Source organism: Nomascus leucogenys, chromosome 5, assembly GCF_006542625.1.
Source record: "Nomascus leucogenys isolate Asia chromosome 5, Asia_NLE_v1, whole genome shotgun sequence".
In the NCBI taxonomy this organism is placed as follows: Eukaryota; Metazoa; Chordata; class Mammalia; order Primates; family Hylobatidae; genus Nomascus; species Nomascus leucogenys.
This window is the reverse complement of record NC_044385.1, coordinates 31,227,087-31,244,219: the sequence shown is the minus strand read 5'-3', so window position 1 is coordinate 31,244,219 and position 17,133 is coordinate 31,227,087. Positions and strand designations below refer to the sequence as shown.

At 35.0% G+C, this 17,133-nt stretch overlaps 1 protein-coding gene across 1 annotated transcript in view; it reads right to left on the bottom strand.

Annotated features, from left to right (window-relative positions):
* The window catches only part of USH2A (usherin), a 795,293-nt gene that overhangs the window by 301,626 nt on the left and 476,534 nt on the right, over window positions 1-17,133 (bottom strand). The window contains exon 38 of the mRNA XM_012506628.2: window positions 11,855-12,034. Within this exon, the coding sequence (XP_012362082.2) occupies window positions 11,855-12,034 (180 nt within the window). The remainder of the gene's footprint in view (window positions 1-11,854; window positions 12,035-17,133) is intronic.

The window sequence follows — 17,133 nt, the reverse complement described above, 5'->3', positions numbered from 1 at the left end:
CATTTGGCATGATATTCAGGAAGTGATGAGACTTCTCTAAACGTTCTCTACTTGTTTTCCTTTCTCTCAAGCATTGTGGCAAATGCTTTTGTTTTCAAGTGGCAGAAAACACAACACATAGAGGCTTAAGCAATGAGATGGGTAGTGGGTTCCTGTAATCAAAAAACAAACAAACAAAAACACAAACAAAAACTCAAGGGAAAGAGCTGGGTTTTGGCAATGCTGGATTCAAAGGATCAAATGACATCACCAGAATCTAGTCTACCTCCTTCTCTCACACCCACTCTGCCTTCTTCCTTGCTGGCTAAATTTCTCAGACTCTTTGAGGGGCAACATGTCTGGCAGCAGATTGAGCTGAATCCCATATTCAAATACAGGGCAAGAGGCATGCCTCTGTTGACTGTACTGGTTTAATGCAATTCAGTGGCTTTGATTGGAATGCCTGTCATTCCTGAAAAAAAAAATCACTGTGGTTAGGAGAATACAGTGTCCTCATTGGTCAGATCTGGTGATGCAGTCAACTTCACACACAGCGAATGTGCATGTTCTGAGCTTGAAAGAGCCCAGGGTGCTGAGAGGGAAATTGGAGCCCTGTCATCAAAAGAAAGGGTGAAGGTATGCTGGGTGCAAAAATAACCCCAGGCCACTAGCACTCCAAAAGAGCATGAGAGTAATCATTACTAATATCCTATTATATGCCTAAGCAAAGGTAAATGGTGAGAGGGATAGAGAAAGAGAGAAAGAGGGAGACCAGCTGTGACTCCTCTGTCTACCTCCACTCACCCATTCGTTTTTTTTTTTCATTTTATTTCTTCTTTTTTTAATTTAAATAGAGATGGGATCTCACTATGTTGCCCAGACTGGTCTCAAACTCCTGAGCTCAAGCGATCCTCCCACTTCAGCCTCCCAAAGTGCTGGGATTACAAGTGTGAGACACCACACCCAGCGCATTCATTTTATCTTCCCCATGAATTTATACTCTAGTAGATAAGACATGATACAAGCATATGAAACATTTAAATAAAAATGGAAGATAGTATACATTCGAAAATAGTCATCAAAGTGTAAGAGGGATTAATCTAATAAAGTATTAGATACCCTCATGTTTCTAGTTTCATTTGCCCCAATTAATTAATCATCATGAAAATCATAGTGGTTGTAAGTGAATTTCCCTACTCTTGTCAAAATCTATTCTTCCTTAAGTTTTTAGGTTTTCTTTTAGACTCTGGGTGGTCTATATGCCTTTATAGAGATAGAAAAAGGGATTTTCTTGATTCTGCTGGTGAAAAGAGGTTGGAAATATGGTCTCTAAGTATCTAAGACATATTAAGAATTTTCTCACTTTTGTGAGTATTTATATAGGCAGGTAAATGTTCATAGAATTTTATGCAAGTCAGGCTACAGTCTGTCTATGAAAAAATAAGAACAAGATATTATTTTAAAGAAATAAAGCAAAAATTTCTTTAGGGCACTATAAGAATTCAAATAAAACTTCAAGTTGCTGTTAGACTGCAGTGTCAGTCAGACAGACATGTTTTTTTTAAGCTTAAAGTTATGGATAAAGCTTTCTTCGAAGGAAAAAAAAGAAAATGAATTGTACTTATTCTTTTCAAAAACGTGAGTTAGAAAATATCAATAGAACTTAAAGGAACAATATTTCCCACCCCTCTCCCCTGGTAAAAAAGAAAAAGATGTGATTTTATTTTATTTTTTTTAGTCTCTCTCTCTTGCCCCAGGATGCTTTAAAGATAGCACTTAATTGTGTGTGTGGGCATGTGTATTTCTATATAATCCACATGAGAGTATGCAAATATGGAGAGCTGGCAGCCCTTTGCTGGAGGCTTGCTGAGTCCATAGTAAGCAGACTTCAAAGTTCCTTTCCCGCTTCTCCATAGCTCAGAAGTTAGTCTCTTTCTAAGGTGTTTTTATAAGCAGGAAGTTCATTGTCAAGATGGTGAATACAAAAAGTGAAAAAATTATTCACAAATTATGAAACAGGAATTTATCCATCTCTTTGGCTTACGATATGTAATATTACAACACACACCTGCTCATACGCGCACACACACACACAAAGCAGGTTAAACTATCAATCCCAAAAAAGTAAAGGTAACACTTTTCAGGAAAGGATTTGAGAGCATGTTTAAGACAGTCATAAATCCTTTGGTTCATTCTCCCTGGGAGAAAGCATGGGTTAAATTAAATGGCCTGGTATGTGTCTTTGAAAGCACACTATTTATTTTATTAAGAATTTAAATACTTTTTATTTGTTGAATTCTCCTACTTTATTACTTTCAACGGGTTGATTTTTCCAGGGAAAAAATAGCAGCACATTTGGAAGATACACACAGAAGTAAAAACATTATGCACAACTATTCTAAAGATTCATATGAACTGGACGTAATATAAATTGTGTAGTTTTTAATATACTGAAGGTAAAGAAAAACCATCTGTTTATGTGGTGGAATGTTGTCGTTTTAAAGAGTGCTATTCCTCATCATCCTATATCTTCATTGTGGCTTTTACATTATAAAAAGCAGTTAATCTCATCTTTCCTTCTACCCTCTGAATAAGGTAATATACCATCTTAGCCTATTGTTTATTTCAGCTGCTAACCTACGTTTATTTTTTAAACTTCCATTCCTTTGTACTCTTTCAATTTTTAAGATATCCCATTGCCACCTGCACATTAATGTTTCTATTTATATATTTCAAATAAATCAAAGTGGATACAGAGCAGATGAAAAACGGAAAACACATCTTGATGGGCTCTATATCTGTACTTGGCAAGCAAACTTTCAAATTTTTGAGGACTATTAATTTTATTTTTAAAAAGTAGCATCTTGACATTGTACTAAGTTGATTTTAAAAGGCTTAGAGTGAGCCGAGATCGTGCCACTGCAGTCCAGCCTGGGCGAGAGCAAGACTCCATCTCAAAGAAACAAAAACAAAAATAAACAAACAAACAAAAGGCATAGAAGTATTTTACAATTCTTAGTGCTACAATGCATGAAGAAAGTGCGAGATACAGTAGAGTTTGCATTTGCAATTCTTATTTATTTACTCTTTTGCTTTTTGGTATTTACTTGTTTTTTGAGCCAGTTCTAGTTGCCCCTAATTCTCTTAGAGACCCTGCAAAAAAAAATACCATTCTCCTCCTGGTTGGTTGATAGTGCTACCCACAATTCATTCCTCTAAGGTCTTAGAAAGAGATTTTGGTTGAAATTTGAAAATAGGAGAGAAAGCTCAGTTCTTTCCTTTAAAAACTGAAGGAGAAAAATAAGTTCACTGAGCAAGTTATGCCAAAAATCTCAGACTCAGTCTCTAATCAATTGAAGGGATATAATTAATAATTTCTTTTTTCTTTTAAGGCAGACCTGTTGTAATGCTTAACCTAAGAGAAGAATTTGGTAGCATTGTCCTGCCTCTCCTACTTGGGTAGGCTGCCCTGAGGGTGGATCATTCTGCTACCTTGGAAGCATGTCTTTTTCCTAAATAGTAGACACTTGCTTTACCTACCTATTCTTTTTTTTTTTTTTTTTTGAGGCAGAGTTTCGCTCTTGTTGCCCAGGCTGGAGTGCAATGGCACAATCATGGCTCTCTGTAACCTCTGCCTCTCGGGTTCAAACGATTCTCTTACCCCAGCCTCCCGAGTAGCTGGAATTACAACGCGCCACCATGCCCAGCTAATTTTTTGTATTTTTAGTAGAGACGGGGTTTCTCTGTGTTGGTCAGGCTGGTCTCGAACTCCCGACCTCAGGTGATGCGCCCTCCTCGGCCTTCCGAAGTGCTGGGATTGCAGGTGTGAGCCACCGTGCCCGGCCTTACCTACCTATTCTTATCTGACTTGCCAGATTAATAAAAAATTTACATTTACTCTGTATTGCAGAGATGGATAGTTGACTACTCTTTAGTTCAAGGGCAACATTCTGCAGTCGCAGGTAGAATCATACACTCACCAAGAGTCAGTTGTATTTTTTAAACCTGTGATGTCAATTGTGGTTCTCATTATGATTATGTCATTTAATTGAATAATGCTTAAACTGATGAGCACTGTTAACAGAAACTTTTTTCTATTAAAATTTACTGCTTTGAAAAACTTTCAGTGAGGACTTAATAAAACAATACTGTGAAATTTGTGCAGGAAAAATAACTAAAAGACTTAGGAAATTACAAAAACCTGAAAAACTCTGTAATTAGATTCTTCCTTAATTGTCTCTAAATTTTTGATCTCCTTTTAAAGGAGTTTTCAAAGTGGAAATCAAACTACGCATTATGGGTGTAGTTTTTGTTGCAAATATGCTGGACTTACAAATACTAAATTAACACTCCAAGGAAACAATGTGGCCCTATATAACAAGATTGTTGGATAAATATATAGATAGATATATTTATGTGTTCTAAATTAAAGTTGTGTTTAATATATATTTAGATTTTTTAAATGTTCTGTTTTAATCATTATTTTCCGTTAAGTGTTCAACCACTAGTCACAATCGGTAAGTTAATTGAAAATGGTGGTTACAGTGGAAACTACTTGAAGGGGGACAGGGGGAGAAAGCAAAGAACTGAAAAACTATTGGGTGCTCTGCTCACTACCTGGGCAACAGGATCAATCATACCTGAAACCTCAGCACCATACAATATATCCATGTAACAAGCCTGCACATGTACCCCTACACATAATATAACAGTCGGAATTATTTAAAAATAAAAAATAAAATGGTAGGTAAAACAGACAATTAAATACACACACAAATTTATAAACATACCTCCAAAGAGTCCTACATTATGTATTTTTACGCTGTTATGGTAATCTTAACAGAACTAAAAATGATTTTAGGATGAGTTAAACCCTAAATGTTGAATTTAATCCTGTAAAATGTTTATCCAAGTAAAAGACACAGCAATAGTGAAAGATAACTTTCAGGATTGTTTTCCAAGTTATCACTGCCACAAAGGGTTCTGGTAATTCATTCAGCAAATATTTCATGCTGGACACTGGAGTTACAAAAAATATAAAAATTACACACAGTTTCTACTCTCACAGCTCAGAGTTACAAGCAGAAATCAGAATACCCAAGCCCTAGATTTGAGAAATAACTAAGATTTTTTTTTAAATCACCTACTTATAAGAGGAGATCAGAATTTTCCCTCCAGTAGGGAGCTACAAACATTTTAAACAAGACTCTATTGATATAAATTCCTTGATCTTTATACTGAAATGAAATGTCAAAATTAATTGTCATATAAGGCAAGTTTTTTTTTATATCTTCTTCAAGGAAAAATTTAGTAAACTGCTTTCTTCATTTTTTTGGTGCTAGTACATCATTATTTCAAAAACAGGACTAATTTAAAAGAAAAATTATGTATCTGTAATACTTACACACATACATACACAATCTAAAAACCAATCATTTACACATTTATGGAAGATTGACAAATTATCAGGCTCCAGTAAATCATACATTCCAGCATACATGCTTTTTGACTTGGGCAAGAAATTTGCTTTGGACAGTTTGAGGCAAGCAAAGGTTTTTCAGGGCTTGCACACTGGGGCTTGACTCTTGAAACCCTGAGTTTTCCCTGGGAATTCTGAAGAAGCCCAGTCCAGCCTCCTTAAGCCAGAAGAACCATGCTGACAACTCACACAGTCAGGTGAGAAATAATACAGAATGGTTGTTTTAAGTTGCTAACTTTTGGAGTGGCTTGTTACACAGCAATACCTGAAAGAATATTCCAGTCTTCTAAATTCTAAACACAATGGAATTCAGTAGTTCAAGCTAAAAAAAGTTAGTCATTAATATATTATTCCTTTAGTGGTCTTATTGGGCAAAAATCATATACTAACATTTTTTAAAAGCAAACATTTTATTTAGTTATTCAAAAGCATATTGGCTGAACAACTAGTAAACTTTCCTATTTAGTGAAAAGTGAAAAAAAGTTTAAATTTCAAGATGTAACTTTTAAATATATGTATTTGAGGACAATTCAGAAAACATGAAAACATTTCAGGATAAAATTTCAAATTATTTGCTTTTGGCTAGCACTAACAATGCAAAAAATGCATTTGTGAATAAAATATACAGATAATAGACATTTTTTAAAAAGTCATAATTATATTTAATAAGTAGCTCTATATAAACACAGAAGAAGAGTTCTATTGAGAAAAAAACGTGAAATCCCAAGATAGCCAATGAGAGCTTGATGTAAAAATCATTCGCAAATTATGATCTGGAGGTCATGGAGGAGGATGCTGAAGCTATTTCAAAAAGAAAATCACTTCCCATGCTTCCTGCTTACTTCATCATCTAATATGCATCACAACCACCCCTTAGCAGGGTTACTGGCCTGGCCATACGTATGTCAACACGTTAAGGGGTAAGTGTAGGAAAGGATAGGGATGTAGCAAGATGAAATTATTCTGGTCTCTGCAGTCTATGTGAAAGACAGATTTTCTTACTTACTTTTTCTATAGGGCATTTTCCTGGCCCCCAAAAAGAGTCTTCGTAGGAAAATAGAACAAAAGACGTAGGAAGAACCAAATGTTTACCAAGACAGGCAATGCGTTAAACAGATTACATATAATATGTTTTTCAATCCTCCAGTCAGGTGGGAATTACCATCCAGCCTCTTTAATGGGTGAGCAAACTGAGGCTCAGTTATATCTGCAAATTTGCTCATAGTCACTCAAACAGTGAGTGAAAGAGGTGGATTTAAATCCATGTTTCTAGGACTTCAACGTCTATGCTTTTGCAATGTGCCTAAGTTTTAATTCCTGATGGTTTTCTTTCTTTCTTTTTTTTTTTTTTTTTCCTCATTGATATTTTAGGTGGATAAGTGGGGAGGGGGTTCAGGGAAGGAGAGACAGTTGAAAAGACCCTGTAAAACAAACTACTCACAACCATTTTGCCTTTTTCAATTTTTGGTTTTCTAATAACACATTTGGGAAAATAAACAGATTTCTCAAGCCTAGTATTTTACACTGTTTGTAGATTATAATAATTCTCATCAATTTAAAAGTACAAATGACAAATCATTTACTGTCAGAGGAAAATTGGATCAGGTTCATAAATCAGGGTGGCTCCAAGTTCCTTTCACTGTTACAATAAAGCAGTTCAGAAAAAGATAAACAGAAGAGAATTATTCCTTTTGGAATAATACAAAACTTTCATAAAAAATCTGTTTCTAACTCGTCAGTATGGAATTTGTCACTAATCATTTTAAACTATGCCCTTTTATGCTTCTTCTGTCTCTTTTAGCTTTCTGAGTAGTTCTTTGATGTAACAAAGACAGTTTCAGACAAGATTTCAGTTCATCTGGAAAAAAAAAGATTTAAGTCTGGAGGCAAAATGCAGTGTATTTAAAATTTATATACTCTATAATGCCTTTGTTCTGAACCTGAAGATCCTGCAAAACTTCTAAGCTTCTTTGCCTTCCTCCTCTAAGCTCATTTGTTCTTCTTTTGCTTATTATCATGCAACTGTGACTTTAACTGGTGCTTCCATCATTTAACTACATGCAGAGTCATGGCTGACCCTTTCTGATCAATTGCCAATCCATACAGGTTTGACTGATAAAAGAGCCAATTAGATTTAAGCAAATTAAGGGACATCACCAATGTCAACCACTTATTAAACTGAATGCTGAATTCCATGCATACAAAACACTAATGCACTGAGCCCCATTAAGCGTTGAAATCCTAACCCCATTAGTAACTCCAGACCTTGAAGGGGTAAAGGCCATAGGAAAGTTTCATATTTATGGATTAACATTTGGATTCATTTTTATTTTTTTAATTCTTTTCCTAGAACTCTTGAACCTGTACCATAATGCTATTCAAGAGCTCTGATTAAATATATTCTTTATTTCCAAGAGTACCTTAGTGCTAAATATGAGCATTATGTTATTACAAACAACCTAAAAATATAGTAATTGTAGAAATACAAAAAACTTGAGTGTGCAGAAGTAGGGAAGGATCTGCTACATAATTGGAAATAAGAGAGATGCTCCTCCAGTTGTCCAAATAATATTTAAAGTGAACTTTTCAAATAAAAAATGTGTGTTAATTGGGATTTGCCACTGTTCATCTCTGTGCCGAGTTATTAGTAGCACCATTTTCTTACTTTAATTTCGATCTTCAAATAACTTGTGTTTATCATATTCTTAATTATATATTTTTTCTCATCAGAAAAATAGAGGTAGGACTGGCAAATAAGATGTGTCCTAACTACAAATTAAGAGATGATGTATCCTGGTAAAATTCTTTGGAGTATGACCCTTTCGCCTCCCCTTTCCAAATTCCTATCTAAACTAAGGATTGTTTATTCTATGCTCACCTGAGAAAAGTAACCACTATAGGGAAGAATAAAAGAATGATGAGTTGGCATAACTTGAGAATATTTCTCACCTCCAATACATTCACCCTCCTTACAGTTTGAGCTCCCAATTTTATCTACATAACCAGAGCATTCCTACATTGGACAGTGGTGTACAGAGAAGGTCTCATGTTCACAGCTGGCTAAAATACAAGGTTACTCAGCTTGAGATGAGGCCTGGCGGGCCTGAGCAATGATAAGCTTAAAATTTAAAACTAGTAGTTAAGCAATCTTGACTAATTTATTCATTCACCAATTATTCATTATGCACCTACCATGTGTCAGGTTTAGTCTAGGCGCTGAATATAAAAATGTGAGTAAGAAACAGTTCCTACTCTATAGGATCTTATAACCAGTGATTGTGACAGATTAAACAGGCAATTTCAGTATAATGTAACTGTTCTCTGGGATACAGAAAGGCCCTATCTCAGGCTCTGTTGGCAAAAGATGACTTTCTGATGGACCATTTTCTAGGTTCGAGCTAAAAAATGAGTAGGATTTGGCCAGATTAAATGGGTAAAGGGGATTTTCCAGGTCATATTTGACAGCAAATATTTGATACAGTAAAAACAGAGCATTTTATTTTGCCCAGCTCTTTTCTTATTATGTTTTAAAACTATGCAAAAGAAGCATATCTAAGGATATTATCATTACAAATCTTGCATCATCCAGCATTGAAAGATACTAGGAATTCAACATCACCATAAAAGAGATCTAATATCGAAATCAAGGAAATGGCAATAATGATAACAATCCAAACATAATAGAAAAGTAAATAGCATATAGAACCTTCTCTGCCCATAAGTTGGTTTGCCTCTGTATGTTGGTTCATTTATTATTCATTTCAGAATGAAACACAGTTCACTGGACAAAGGCATGGAAGATTTCTTTAATAACTCTCAGTACTAATTTAATTCTACTTAAACACACACATTCTAGTGAATGCCACATGCTTTTCAGCATGATTTTTATGTGTAAATCAGGATAATATGTTTTCAGATCATTAAGTAAAAGGAAGCATGAACTAAAACCTATTTAATCAATGAGGTATCACCTTTAAACTGCCACAAGGTCATAAAAAAGATAATTTTAAAGCTATAAGTTTCCTAATTGTAATCAACAACAATCTAATGAAAAAAGAAAGTATGTCCTAATGGCCATAATAAACTTTAGCGAATCACTGTCTGTCTTTGAAGACATTTGCTTCCTCTTTGGTGAAGGACTGACTCCCAAATTCTAGATTTCTGAATACATAAAGTGAAGGATTGCACTGCATCAGGCCCAGAGAGTGTGGGCCTGCAGTGCATTATGGTAATGACACAGATAAGCATCCACAGAGCAAAGATGAAGATAAGCCTCAGTTAACAGTTTACTCAGTTTGACTGCACCACTATAAAAAAATATTTTAGTTTCTTTCTATTTGCATAATATTAACCCTTTTACTGACAGGTATATTCACATAGCGCATATTCAGTTAGCAGTAGGACCTTGCTATTTTTAATTGAATCATGATATATGTATAAATAACAAATTATTAGACCACACATTCCTAAAAACATAAACAATGAATTAAATTTGCCCTATTTTACGAATATGATATAAATTACTGTAAATCACAAACTATTTAAATCAGTATAAATACCATAAAATAAACATGCTTATTAAATATTGTATATATCCTGTAGAAAAGGTATTACTATATAACTTAAAATCTCCATTATGGCACTGATTACTCTTTAATTTCTAAATTTGAATAAAGGATATTATATTCTTTTTTTTTTTTTTTTTTTTTTTGAGATGGAGTCTCGCTCTGTTGCCCAGGCTGGAGTGCAGTGGCGCAATCTCGGCTCACGGCAAGCTCCGCCTCCCGGGTTCACGCCATTCTCCTGCCTCAGCCTCTCCCAGTAGCTGGGACTACAGGTGCCCGCCACCATGCCCGGCTAATTTTTTTGTATTTTTAGTAGAGACGGGGTTTCACCATGGTCTCGATCTCCTGATCTCGTGATCCACCCGCCTCGGCCTCCCAAAGTGCTGGGATTACAAGCGTGAGCCACCGCGCCCGGCCAAGGATATTATATTCTAAGGTTTAGAGTCATCACAGTTTTCTATCTTTCCTAGCATGTGTATTGAAGTGAAAAATGAAGATATGAATACCTAAGGTTTATTTTAGTGGGGGGAGTTTGTTTTATTTTGTGTTTCAGTCTCAATTTTTAAATAAATATATCTAAATTCAATTCCCTTTTAAAATTATTGTCTCAATAAATATGATACTAACCTGAGTTGATCAGCCTTAAAAGTTTCTTTTATGCCTTCTTTTCTTAAGTAATGTAGCTTCTGACATGTAGAGTTTCAAGTATTTTGGTAAACATCAATTCATTAATTTTAATAATGGCTTAAAAAGTAGATAATAGTGAGTGGTTTTATGATACAACAGGTAATGAATCTTTTTTGCAGGGCAGCGGTTCCATACAAACTGAAGATTCCCCTTTATTTTTCTCCAGTGATAAGGCATTTTCTGTTCTTATACTCTTCATAACCGGAAGTGGGGTTAACCTGTCCTTCAGATTGCTGATAAAAGATTGTGACATTCTCCCTTAGTTCAGAATACACTCATTCCTGGGAGATGGGCTACAGGGCAGACGCTGGATGTCATGGGGTCCTTTGCCTTCAGGATTTTCAGAAAACACACATTCTTAAGCAATCAACTGAGAGTCAGGCTTTTAACATTTTTAGGCATGCTTTCTGTTCAAGGGCCATCCATGTCAACCCTAGAGAGGTTTTCCTCAATGCGATTATTTCCCACAACGAGTTAAAACATGGTGAAGCTGATGGCACATCAAAATAATGGTAATTGTGAATAGGTCGATTTTTATAGAAATATTTAAAATAAAATATCCAGACTGTATCACATTTCACACATGAATGTGGCCCTGCTGAACTGTAATTATTAGGATCAGGAATTTAAAGTGTTTTTTCAGTAGTGCAAATGGAATTTTCCTATTCTATCATCTGCACCCTGCCCTTTTTGCCAAATGAAGTACTTTAAGTATACAGTTGAACTAGTTATTTAGAACACTAGGAATGAGAACCATTTGCAGTAGAAAATGGAAGCTCAAACTGCAAATATAAATTTTGGCTTTAAGTAAAGTCTTGAACAAAAGCATTTCCCAATTTTCTTAACATGCAGAAATCCAGAGATGTGTGTGTGTGTGTGTGTGTGTGTGTGTGTATAGTATATATATATATACACACACACAGTGTGAGATGGATGAAAGCAGTCTCAACAAAACAATAAAAGACCATCAATTAAAGAATCTGAATAAACAAAGCAAAACAACAACTATCAAAAGAACCAGAAATACAATTGAGCCTCTAAGTTCTAAAATAAAATACCTCTAAAAATAAACAAGGTATTCAATGGACACTTAATTCTAGGGCATTTATATAAAATTAGTTAGCCAACATTTGCATAGACTTACCTCCTGGAGGCATTGCAATTGTTATAGGATCAGTTATCAAGCTGCCTTGGCTATTTGAAATATTCACTTGTACAGTATAGTTGGTAAAAGGAACCAGCCCATCGATGAGCACCCAAAGGTTTGTCTCTTCTCCGCTGTACATGACTTTTGTGACATTCAGAAGGGTGTAGTTATTACCTACTGATTAAAAAAGAAAATTATTAAAATAAATACATATTTAAGAATTTGTTCCTGCTATTATTTGAGTATTTTCTTGAGTTTCTAAATATACTGTACCAAATAGATCTGTAACTTTACCACTCTAAGAGGCATTACACGTGCTTCTATCAATGCACATATGTGGATTTTATTATCTTGAGAACAAAAGTGTTATCTGAGTTGACCTGGCCAATTCATTCATCATGGCAATCGAAATAATTTGATGAATATTCTTAGATAACTGTAGGATAAAGCCATATCACAAGTATCAAGCATATAAGTAAAAATATTGCACAAATGTAGAAATTGATTACTTGATGAGTTGTTTATACTTTTTTGAGTTTTTTTTTCCAATAAAAATCCCTGATTTTTTTTGGATATGCAGACAGGAAGAAATAACACATTATTCCTCAAATAGAATCATTCTGGATATACGTATTATACTCAGACATATTTGTCAGATATTGCATATTTCACAAACTGAGGTGTTTTCTGGTCACTTTGCTTGAAATGTGGGTGGATTTCTTTCTATCTAATGCCCCTTTAAATTAGAATTAGTCAGAATATCTTGAAAAGCAACTGGGGATCGGAGGTACTATATGTCCACTTTGATCAAAAGATCTAATATTTTTAGCTTTATGAGAAAATGCAGAAGCTGCCTAGCTATATGAAAGAATCACTTTCAATACATCTTCACCCTGGTCCCACCACCACTGTCCTTCCAAAGCTTTAGCAAACCCATTCTTAAATCCCATCAGTCCAAAATGCAGGAAAATACTGCTGCCTAGTAACACTGTTTTATCTCTCTCTCTCATACCGTTAGGTTAAATTTCAGGTTAAGAGTAAAAAATTAGGGTTAAAATAAGAAAAGGGCTACAAATGAAAATTGTAACACCTTTCTATATTAGATGCTTTCCTGAAAAATTTATGAGACAATTTTTTTAAATGCTGCTTAATGTTTGTCACTTTTAGAAGTGATACAATAACTCTTAAAAAACAGAAGAATGAATGATTAAGAATACCATCCAGGCTAGGCAACATAGCAAGACCTCATCTCTTAAAAAAAAAAAATTAAAATTAGAAATTATCTGTTCATGGTGGTATGAGCCTGTAGTTTTAGCTACTCAGAAGGCTGAGGTGGGAGAATCACTTGAACCCCCAAATTTGAGATTACAGTGAACTATAATTGTGTCACTGCACTCCAGCTTGGGTGACAGAGTGAGACTTTTTCTCTAAAAGAGCACCAATAGTTACTTCAAATAACCTTCTCCTATGTAAAACCACTTTTTATTATATGTACATTCAATCTTTCACACACAAATTCTGCAGATATAGAGAAATGAATTTAAAAACACATGATATTGGCCGGGCGCGGTGGCTCACGCTTGTAATCCCAGCACTTTGGGAGGCCGAGGCGGGCGGATCATGAGGTCAGGAGATTGAGACCACGGTGAAACCCCATCTCTACTAAAAATACAAAAAAATTAGCCGGGCTTGGTGGTGGGCGCCTGTAGTCCCAGCTACTCGGAGAGGCTGAGGAAGGAGAATGGCGTGAACCTGGGAGGTGGAGCTTGCAGTGAGCCGAGATTGCGCCACTGCACTCCAGCCTGGGCGACAGAGAGAGACTCCATCTCAAAAACACAAAAACAAAAAAAAAAAACAACAACAAAAAAACACATGATATTAAGCTTCAAAAGGAAGAACAAGCATACTCGCAAGATCTCCAGATACTGATATAATCTTTATTGAACAAATGCTTAAAAAGTAAAAGATGGCATCATACTAAAAGTGATCTTGCATCGTATAGTATAGAAAATGCAATGTTTACAATATTTACAAAAACATTATATTTTAACACAGTTTAGTAGTATAGTGCAAAGGAAAGAACATAAATTTGGTTGTCAAAAAGTCCTGCATTTGAACTTGTTCTTGTATTCTTTAGTAATGTGCTCTTTGCTAATTTACTTAATATTTCTGAATGTCTGGTTCTTCATCTGTGAACTGGGAATGATAATACAGTATTTACATTGCAGTGTTATTGTGAAAATTAAGTGAGATTATTTTTTATCATATACAGCACATAATATTTGCTCATAAACAACAGCTAGAAATGATGTTATTGTTTTTGTTGTAATCCGTACAATTGATACATTCTAGCCATTTAGAACTAGCAAGTGATTAAGAATTTTGTACCCTGTATTTTATTTTCTCAGTAGCAGTTACCTACCTATTCTCTACCCCTTCCAACCTTACAATGTATTATTAACCAAAATTCTAAGGTTTTTCTATGAATAAAGCAGCACTAATCTCATCCACTACCAATGTGCCATTGTCCCATCAGATTATATTTCAAACTGAAATTAATGAAGATCAAATAATGCAAAAGAGGGTCTGATATCTGTTATTACTTGACTATTTTCATGAGATGTGGGTAGGTCCAAGAAATTGTAAAAACAAAACAAAAAGTTATTTAAAAAGATACTTATAACAATTTGGAGATGGAGGAAGTCACTGAAAAATCTACGGTCACAAAATACTCAGGAATTTTTTCCATGAGCAGAAGAGAGCCCTAGTGGCATAATATAATTTATTACTCTGGACCCAAAATTGGCACATCCAAATAAGTAGTTTATTTCTAAATAAATAAACAGTGCTTGTGGGCTAAAACATGACAATGATAATTTCTATTCACTTTCAGTAAAGGTAGATAAAAATATTCATAACTTAAAGAAAGATTTCAAGGTCCTAAAATGTAAGTAGATAATGCACTCCTCTATATGTGTAATACATATTAGCAAGATGTTATGAAACCTACAAAGCAGCCTTTGATAATTTCATTATGCACTAAAAAGACATTTCCAATTTTTGCCATTTTAGCTTTCCTAGGTTCTTTACAACTAGTCACTTTGCTTCTACTGAAGATTATTGAGCAACAAATGCATGCAAGGAGAAGGCTTTGCTAGGCACTGATGAGAACATGCCCCAAGTACATAAGACATAACTGCTGCACTCAAGAAATCTGGTTAAGAGTAAATGTGACCATCCTAACCATTGCCTAAGAACAATTACCTGGTCAGCATGGGAAGATCTGCTCCTGTCCCCATGATATTGAATTCCTTGGAAGTATTTCTGCTGTCATTACATGCTCAACTGTAAACTTTCAAAAAGATCAGCTTGTCCTATAGACTCAAGCAGATATTCAACTGACTCTCAAGTAGCATAACTGTGCAGGTCTTATAAAAGATTGAAATTTGTAAAGCAACAATGGAAATTCTAAAATTAAGCCATGAGAATATAATTTGACAAATTTTCAGCTGGGGACAAATACAAAATCAATGAGTAAATGTGTATGTGTAATATTGGTGAAGTTTTTTCCATTGCATTTTGCTTGTTTGTTTTTTAAGGAAATTTTGAGCTGTAAAGCAAACAAAAACCAAACACTATTGCTTGCTTTGAAAATGGCATGGCAGGGGGAAATATATAAGTAGCACTTTATTCTAAGCTTCCTAGATAACAACATTAATACATGGTAATTATATAATTAGTTGTAACATTAAGTTCTAGTTATAGAACAATGATTACTCAGTAATTATAAGAAGTATATAATTACTCAATAATTATGAGAAGTATGCAATTACATAACCATTTTGCTCAGCTCAAAAAAGAACTTGTGCATCTCCAGGAACCATGCAGCTGAGTGAGTCTAATGTTCTCTCACCCCTACAAACATACAGTTCAATTCACAGACCTAGAGTAACTGACAGCATTTCAGCCCTCAATGAAGCTCAAATATTTCCAGATTCAAAACCAAAGCAGGATCCACAGATTTTAGCTCTTCCTCCATTTTACTCTCACTGTCTTTCCTTTCTTCCTTTGAACTTTAGGAATTTGGGCTCCTCAATATGGGGGAAGGGGGCTAGATTTTTAAAATGCATGTCCTCAGGTTCCTCCTCTTGAGATTGTTGTGCTTTGCCACTTTTCACTGCATAAACTGGGCTTTCAGTGGGCTGGAAAATGCAGCCTCGTTGGTTCAGCCTCAAAAATCAAGCTTGAAAATATGAAAGTGATAAGCATGTGCTATCGCAGGCGACCATTCCTGTCTGGTTGGCCCTCCAATCTGACCCTATTTGTGAGTATAAGTGGACGGTGCAAGACCTTTTAAGCTTCTGTGTTCTGGAACCACAACTCCCCACTGCCTGCCTCGCCCCCACTCAAGCACTGTGATTTGAAGTTGAGCTGCCCTCCTCCACCCTCTGTGGCTTGGTCTGAGCCATTGGGCTTTAACTGGGGGTCTCACTTAGCTTTTTGCAAAATGAGATTGCCAATACCAATGTTCCAGGCACAACCTACATCAAAATCACGTGGGGGTACCTCATAAACATTCATATATCTGAATTCTTCCCCAGGCCTACTGGATGAGCATCAGAGCATAGGGTGCTGGGATCACTGGATGATTCTTCTGGAGTCCAAACTCTAGCTTTGGACCATAACATGTTTACTCTATTAGTGAAATAAGTGTAAAGCTAAGGTTTAAAACAGATGTCTGCTTATAGACTACAAAATCCAATGAAGTTGTTCTGTAAGAAAATTTAAAATATGCATAAAAACAATTTTAAAAATAAGTAATTATTGCACACTTAAGAACAATAACATCAGGGTTTCTGATTTAAGTATTATACCTCTTTCTCTCTGTCACTGTCTTTCCACTGAAGAGGCAGAGGAAGAAAAGATTTTTTGTGTATTGGCCAACATCACACATAATAAAGATAAAATAAGTTTTGTATAGATCATGTAGAATTTCTACATAAACTCCTAACTGCTCTTTTAGTCTATCCCACATTCTAAAGGGTCTTGAAAGAGGTTAATTCATTCAGTCCTACTCTCCTATTTTATTTCAAAGAAAAGTGTTACATGAAAAAATAGACCAAATAAATCTCATATGAGCAACAGATTATACTTATAAAAAAACCTTTTCTTTGGTCTCAAATATAAAGTCTAAACTGAAATGTTAACAATATTAATGCCCCGTTTCTAAGATGAAAATCTTATTTTCAATGCTCTTTTTTGTTGAATAGTAGAAA